The 8,059-nt window shown below is 55.1% G+C and overlaps 1 protein-coding gene across 1 annotated transcript; it reads left to right on the forward strand.

Moving 5' to 3' along the window:
• Positions 1 to 6,965: 6,965 nt before the first annotated feature.
• On the forward strand, positions 6,966 to 7,670 carry LOC110203512 (uncharacterized). Its single transcript, XM_020980014.1, has one exon. The coding sequence runs from the start codon at positions 6,966 to 6,968 to the stop codon at positions 7,668 to 7,670; it is 705 nt and encodes a 234-aa protein (XP_020835673.1).
• The last annotated feature ends 389 nt before the right edge of the window (positions 7,671 to 8,059 follow it).

Raw genomic sequence — 8,059 nt, forward strand, 5'->3', positions numbered from 1 at the left:
GAGGTTTGTGCCCCCCATAAAAGCATCTGCAGCTGCTCTGCTCCACCCCACCCCGTGCCCAGCTATGTGAGCCCCAAGTAAGGGGCGGGCCCCTCCTCCAGTATCTGTGCCAGGATGCAGCATCAGCTGGGAGAGGGGGTGCACAGGTAAATGGCCACAGCATCCCCTGCCTTCCACGTGCTGCTCCACCTTCTGGGCACTAAGGCCTCAGATGGAGAGAGGACACCCCAGCCAGGGGGTCTGGGGAGCTTCCTCAAGGAGGTCACACCCCGGCTGGGCCTTGGGGGACAGAGAGAACTGCAGCAAGCAGAGATCTGGAAGGAATCGGTGATGGACGCCAAGGATGGCTCAGAAGTGGCCGCGAGGAGGATAAGGAGGTGCGTGGAGGCTGAGTCCTCTCCAGTCTGGGAGGAAGTCCTCAGCCAGGGAGAATTTGGAGAAATTCCAGGCTTCCTTTGTGTAGGGAGGAAGAGAGAGATGTACAGAAGGTTCTTCCCTAACCTGCCCCACCAAGGGAAAAGGTGAGAGGACACACAGGGCAGCAGCTTCAGGCTGGCGGAGTCTCTGATGCCCAGGCAGAGGCTCTCCAGCAGGTATCTTGCTTGTCAGGATTGTCATTCAGACTCCCACTGGCCTGACTTCTCGTGTCCAGCCCTGAGATCTGGGTCCCAGCCCTGTTACTGCTGAGATCCTGCCCCTCTGTGAGCTCCTGTGCATGGTCGGTGTAGGGGTGGGGGATGTGAGGGTGGGGGAGGGGGGCTCACGAGGCGGGGGGATGCCAGGTAGAAGTCTGCAGGGCCCCCTCCACATCTGACACTCTCCCCCATCACAGCCATAATTTCGTCTTTACAGATAAAGGAGCTGGGAATGCTCAGCTGGGAGAAGCTTGATGTGATAACTGTGCTGGAGGACCATTGAGGCTGGCTCTCCTGGGGAGAAGGGATTGGCCCCAGAGGGCAGAACAAGGGCCCACAGTAAGGCAGGAAAAGTCTGACAGTGCGGGCTCTCCAAAGCAGAAGGATCTGCATCAGGAGGGTCTGAGCTCCCCTGCCTAGAGGGCTTTCACCAGGGGAGTCCTTCTCCAGGAAGCCTAGGGGGCTTCCCAGGGCCTTCTGCCCAGGAGGTCGGGGCTCCTGTGCCAGAGATCATTGGCAGCTCTCACTAGGTAGAGGCTGGTAAGAGGCATAAGCAGAATTGAGTCGTGCCCACAGTGCTGGGTGCTGGGAAAACAAGTCCAGAGAGGAAAGTGATCTCTGCCCTAAAGGAGCTTCCAGTCTAAGGGGGCCAGGCCCCAGAATGCTTGGAAAGAGAACTGGTGCAGACTGACCTCTTACATCTACAAGGTCCACATGCATCCTTCAGAGCTTCTTAAATGTTTGAATTCCAATGCAGAAATAATTAGTGTTTATTCTTAGAAACATGAGAAATGGCAGCTTCAGGGCATCCCAGGTGCTGAAAAGATGGAACCACTTGGAGAGGCATCTCCTGATCGTGTCTGGCAAATGGTTGGCAGCAGTGTTGACAGCACCTTACCATACACACCTCGGCCTTGGCTGGCTCCCTGCAGCAAAGTTCTGCCAGAGGAGCAGGGCTGGGCACACCCACTTTCCAATGTCCCATCCATCCTGGCCCGGAACAAACCTGGCAGCTAGAACCGGGTCTAATCCTGCTGAGGAGGCTTCTGCCGCCCAGCAGATTCTGCTAGGGCATTAGCTGCCTCTGCCCCTGGGAGCCTCCGCCTACCTTTGCTGCTGTGGGTTTGTTCCTAAGCTCCAGGGAAGGGCATTGTGCAACATGGAAAGAGCAGCACTGGACAACAGGCATGATGGTTCCCACTTTACAGATGAGAACTCTAGGTCTTTCTGGCCTCAGAAAGGCAGCTGGGTAGCACAGGGGCTGGAGCATTGTGCATGGAGTCAGGAACACCCAAGTCCAAATCTGACCTCGGACACTCATGAGTTGTATGACCCTGGGCAAGTCACTTCTCCTTGTCTGCCTTAGTTTCCTCAACTATGAAGTAGGAATAATAGTAGCACCTTCCATACAGAATTGTAGTAGATGCTTAATCAATGCTTACCCCCTTCCCTCCATTCCCATCCAAGCTAGTGTTCTGTCCATAGCACAGAAAGTAAGAAAAGGGAAGATTTCCAACTCAACACTACTAAGTGGACCCTACCACACCCGCAAAGCCGGCCAGATGGAGAGTTTAAGGCCTTTTGCAGGCTGAGTTGAAGAAACTGCTAAAGTGTCTCCCAGGGAAAGGCAACATTTGGGATGTATCTTCATGGGCTGGAAAGGTTGCCCCAGGGGAAGGAGAGAGACTAGCTTGGTCCCAGAGGCCAGACCTGTGGGAAACAACAGAGGCAGATCCCTGCTTGAGGTCAGAATGTCATGACGAAGGCTGTCCTGCTTGGGGTACCAGGAGACTCGCTCTCGCTGAAGGAAGCCTAGGTCAGATGGTGACCCTGGGCAAGCAGGGACCCCTGCGCAGACAGGGGCTGTGCTAGAGGCCCCTGAGGCAGCCCCCCAAAGTCTCTGACAACTGTCCCATCTCTCTGTCTTGCATGAATAAGATCTCTAGTGGGTTGACCACCTCAGCGTTTCTTGGAAATCCCTCTGATGGGCAGACCAGAGAAGGGCGGGTGGCTAGCTCTTCCAGGGGAAGCCCTGGTTGAAGAAAAGCCCAAGGGGGGCGTTTAGGAAACTGCCCTCGGGCCACGCCTGTGGCTCTGACGAGCCCCAACTTGGGCACAATTCAATCCCTCCCAAGGGGCCAAAGCTGGCTGTGCTGGGCTGCTCCTTCTCCAATGCTCTGCCATCTGACCAAACTGTTGGTGATTCCAGGCTCTTCCTCCAGCTGTCCTTAGCAGCCTCCACCTGCAAAGCCTCTGTCCACTGGTGTGGTGGCTCTCTGGTCACCTCTGCAGTCCAGGGTCCTGCTTGGCTCACACACTCTTCCCTGATTCTACTGAGTTGCTGCCCGAATTCCAAGCTCGCTGTCATTGGGCCAGTCCCAGATGACGCCCCAGGAGGCCTGAACCAGTGCCCTTTCCCTGCCTCTCGGAACCTTTTCTGGAAGAACAAGTGACAAGAGCAGCCTGCCGAGTCGCTGGTCCTGGGCGCAGGCACAACGGCTCGGCTTGCCCAGTGCCCTCCATCCGGGGAGATGGGCCGCCAGAAGCCTTTGCTTGGCCAGCTCATGAGGGCCTCCCTCACAAGCAGAGTGCCGCTCAGCCTGCTGCTTTGTTCCAGAATAGAAGGGGCAAGAAGGCAGATGTAGGGAGCCTCATTTCTACCCTAAAATGGGCCAGGCTGCCTGGGCTAGGGGGTGGAGGGTGATCTTCGCATTCTGCTGACAGATGCTGGGTGTCCGAGGCTTGAAGGTGTTCCTCAGCTGGTGGGGACAAGAGGGCTTCGAGATTCTGGGCAGCAAGCTGCTTTGTTATTTCCATATCATTGTGCTGGGAAATCTATAAAGAACCATATTGGCATTCCTGCGACTGAGGACAAAGTTTGAAACTCATCAGTCACAGATTTAACCTGATTGTCCAGACTAGACAGGGCCTGGGGTCCCAGGATTTAAAACCAAAGGGATTATCTGAGTTCAAGCCCTAATTTAACTGATAAGGAACCTGAGACCAAGATAGCCAGGCATTTCTGCCAGACAGGATCAGATTCTAACCCAACCCACTGGATACCAGGCCTGTATTGTTGTATATAACCAAATCAGTCGGGATGCCTTCAAAAACTGGACAGAGCCACTACAGAAAATCCTGTAGGGGTGGGGAGGGAAACTGGAGGTCCCCAAACCAGAGACAAACGAGACTCCAAGGACCAATCTGGAATAACAAGCAGCTGGGAACGAAAACAGGTTAATGGAGAGACGGATGAGAGCAAAAGTAGAAAGAATAACAAGGAAAAGGGAGATGCAGTGGCAGACACATAAACACACATGCACATGCATGCACATGTACACAAACACACACGCACACACACAAACACACACACATTGCATACAGGTATAAAAGCCTTGGTCAGGGGGAAGGAGCAGTCCAACCCCATCCGTCCTCCTCTGCTCCTCTCCCAACATCGCTCCCAACCCAGACACCATGTGTCACACCAGCTGCTCCACTGGCTGCCAGCCGGCCTGCTCCGTGCCCGTCTGCTGCAAGCCCATCTGCTGTGTGATTCCCTGCTGCCGCCCAGCCTCCTGTGTGGCCCTGCTCTGCCGCCCAGCTTGCCCCGTGGTGACCGGCTGCCAGGCAGTCTGTGGAGCTGGCAGGAGCTCCCCCTCATGCTGTGTGTCCAGCCCCTGCCAGTCCACCTGCTGCCAGGATAGCCCTTGCCTCTCCACCTGCTGCACACCTGTCTGCTACAAATCTGCTATCTGTGTACCCATATGCTACAAGACTGCGACCTATGCCATACCCTCCTGCCAGGCCTCCTCCTGCCAGCCAGCCTCCTGCACCTCCCTGCTATGTGGACCCTCTTGCACCCCCTCCTGCTGCTGAGCACACACTGTCCCAGTTCAGTTGAGAGGAGCCTAGAGCATCCACTTCTCAGATCACCGAGGTCAGGGCCCTCACTCATACCCCACAGGCTGGTGAGAAGCTATGGTTCTGCAGTGACTCACAACCCATGACACCCAGGCTAGGTCACTGATGCCAGAAACCAGCTGGGCCTCATCATGCCCCATGGACTCCATTGTGGCACAGAGCCACCATTCCCACAGGGACCCTTCCAGAGCTCCCTCAAGGGGAGGTCCCGGGACACCAGGGTCTGGCTTTCCACAACCTCCCTCCTGCCTCATGGTAACTCCAGCTTCACCTGCCCCAGTGACACCACAAAAAACAAGCATGTAATAAATTTAAAAGGAGACATGCCTAAAAACCACTGAGTGCCTCTGTTCTCTGAATGGTGCAGAGGGGGGTGGGTTCATAGAGGGCAAGGAAGGAGTTTGCCACCACTTTCTGTGGGAGATGTCATGACCCAAGAGAGGCCTGGAAGGGATTTGGCTAATGGACCCTTAAGAATTTCTTGAGCTTTGGAGCCCCCTGTTTGGAGGGTAGGAAGCAGAGTCAGACTCCTGCCAGAGCCTGCCTTTGGAGAGGGCAGACACTGGGCTCCCAGTTCCCCCAGCCTTCAACCTGCAGCTCTGACAAGCTTCACTCCCACAGAACAAGACCACCACACCAAGGGCCCCCACTTTTCAGTCCTCCCACCCCATTTTTATTCTCCTCCAATTAGATTGCAAGCTTCTTAAGGACAGGGACTGTCTTTTCTTCATTAGTTATTTCCCCAGTGCTTGGCACACAGTAGGTGCTTAACAAATGTGGACTGGATGGGCAGGAAGCTCCCCCGAGTGGACACTGCCTTGTGGTCCGGCTAATTAGAGAACACAACCACCTTTTACAGGGGACGAGAATGGGAAGCTCTGCTTTCCTGGAACAATTGTTCTACTTGTGGCTGTGACCCCATCTCCTCTCTCTTCTAGGAAGTTCCCTGTTAATTTTCATTCTCTATCTTTGTCTCTCTCTTTTCTCCCTTTCAATCTCCCTCTCCTTTTTCCCCTCTTTCTTCATCTCTCTGTCAATGGGTCTCTCTGTCTCTGCCCCTCCTACTGTTTCTGCTTCAATCTCTTTGTCTCTGTATTTCCATCTTTATCTGTCCCTCTATCTCTGTTTTTGTATCTCTCTCTCTGCCTCTCTCTGTGTCTCACTGTGTATTTGTATCTCTCTGTGTCTCGGTCTCTCTATTTTTCTTTCTTTGTCTCTGTCTCATTCTCTCTCTCACACACATGCACACCCTGTTTCCACTTTACATGTCTACAACCATAATTCCACTAGCCCAGGTAAGGGCTTCAGCACCATCACCAGAACAGTGAAGTAGCCCTACTAAGTGCTCTCCAGTCTTTCCTCTTTCCAATCCATCCTCTATACCAGACATTGCCTACACAAAAAGAAATGGGGACCACGGACCACTACCTGAGCATCCCTGTGGGTTGAATATCAACCAGTTTTAAAAGCTGGACTTTGTCAATGTCTAGCCGTGTTTTATTTCACATTGTTAGGTTTTCCCCAATACTTTTTAATCTGGTTCTGCCACCCTTGATGCTGTTGCGAGCCACGTGTTTGGCGCCTCCACTCTGGATGCTGCCCCAGGGATGTCCTGAAGACCCAGATCTAACCAGGTCACTTTATGCCCAAGTATCTGCTATCAAACAGAATACAAACGACTATACTGTTGGCCATTCACAGCCCTACCCAAGCTCTCCCCTTGCTCTCCTTTGTGTCAATATTACATTGGGCTAGACGGGCCTGCTGGTCTCCCAACACAAAATTCCCTGTCTCCCCAAGATACTGGAAAGGCTCACAGTGCCCCTCCCTCATCTTCCCATCCACCTCCAGGGATGCTGAGCTTGGACTTTGTACAAGAAGCCTGCCTGATCATGCCTGTCAATGTTCTCCCCTCCTGACTTTGCCCCCCAGGTACTTGTCTCTGTTCAGGGGACCCTCAGCCCACCAGCTTTCCCTTCTGTCACTGGATGCTCAGGACTTAGCCCTGTGTCAGGCCAGGAGAAGGGGCTTCATAGATGTTTACTAAAGGGTGGAAATGGAAACCAAATTGAGGGTGTTTATGGGTGTATCGCCATCCCCTGGACAATGTCACCATCACCTAATGATGGGCTCTGAGGGAAGCAGCCAGCCATAAACAACAACAGGGAAGAAGGCTAAGTCTCCCCTTGGGACATCCTCCTGAAGGACGAATATAAAAGCCCACCAGGCTACACCACCTTCACACACAGCCCCACAGCTGCACTCACACACACACACTCACACAGACCCACACCCACAAGCACAATCCCAGTGAGGCTCAAGCACTCCCTGCACCAGGCACTCAGCCCCTCACTGACACCGCTCTCACACACTTTGCTGCCCCAGGCACCCAACACAGCTGCTCCCACCATGGCAGACACCTGCTTTTCTGGGCCCTGTGCTCCCATGTCCTCAGCTGTCTCTGTCTGCTCCAGTGACGTCAGCTGCGGCAGCAACGTCTGCCTGCCCAGTTCATGCCCGGGCTCCTCCTCACAGATGGAAGACTGCCCTGAGAGCTGTTGTGAACCCAGCTGCTGTGGGCCCTCCTGCTGCCCAGAACCCTGCTGCACAACCTCCTGCCTGACCCTGCTGCTCTGCCACCCAGTCTGCTGTGTGCCTGCCGCCTGCCAGACAGCCTGTGAACCCAGCCCCTGCCAGTCTGTCTGTACCTTCTCCTGCTCCCCATCAGGCTGCCAGCAGTCCTGCTGCCAAGACCCTAGCTGCTCTGCCTCCCCCTGCTCAGTGCAGTCCTGCTACTGTGTCCCTCTGTGCTGCAAGCCCAGCTGCTGCATCACCCTGCCTGTGTGCTGCAAGCCCAGCTGCTGTGTGACCACAGCCTGTTGTCCAGCCTCCTCCTGCTGCCAGCCCAGCTGCTGCCGCCCTGCCTCCTCTGTGTCCCTCATCTGCAGGCCCGTGTGCAACCCAGCTGCCTGCTGCGTGCCTCTCTCCTGCAGACCCTCCTGCCGCACCACCACGTCCTCCGCCTCTTGCTGCTGTGCCCCTTCCTGCTGTCCAGCTACCACATGCTGCCGCCCTGCCTCCTCTGTCTCCCTCATCTGCCGGCCCACCTGCTGAAAACCCGCCTGCTGCACTGCCACCTGTGGCCAAAAATCCTGCTGCTGACCACAGGACACTTGTTCCTCTCACCCCCTCCCCAACTTCTGTCAGCCTTCTGGCTCCAGCCTCAAACATCAGCCTGAACACCTGGCCAGCAACATCTCCAGAGGCACTGAGGCCACCAGACCACAGACAACAAGCCACATGGAACACCTCATCCACCCTAGGCCCATGCTGGGCCCCCTCCAAACCATCGCTGACCCGAGCCATGACTCCTCCTTTCCCATGCACCTAGATCAGCGTCTGTCATCCTGGCACTGCCTGCAGCTCTCACATTTTCTCTAGACTCAAAGTGTGCAGGGATGGCCCTGTCCATGAGCCCACCTGGCAATAAACCACATCCCCTC

Source organism: Phascolarctos cinereus, unplaced genomic scaffold (assembly GCF_003287225.1).
Source record: "Phascolarctos cinereus isolate Bilbo 61053 unplaced genomic scaffold, phaCin_HiC Scaffold_5;HRSCAF=322, whole genome shotgun sequence".
Taxonomy (NCBI): domain Eukaryota; kingdom Metazoa; phylum Chordata; class Mammalia; order Diprotodontia; family Phascolarctidae; genus Phascolarctos; species Phascolarctos cinereus.

What these genes read in the sequence shown, in the direction of transcription:
- LOC110203512 (XM_020980014.1), top strand. Translation starts at nt 6,966, where the DNA reads ATGGCAGACACCTGCTTTTCTGGGCCCTGTGCTCCCATGTCCTCAGCT.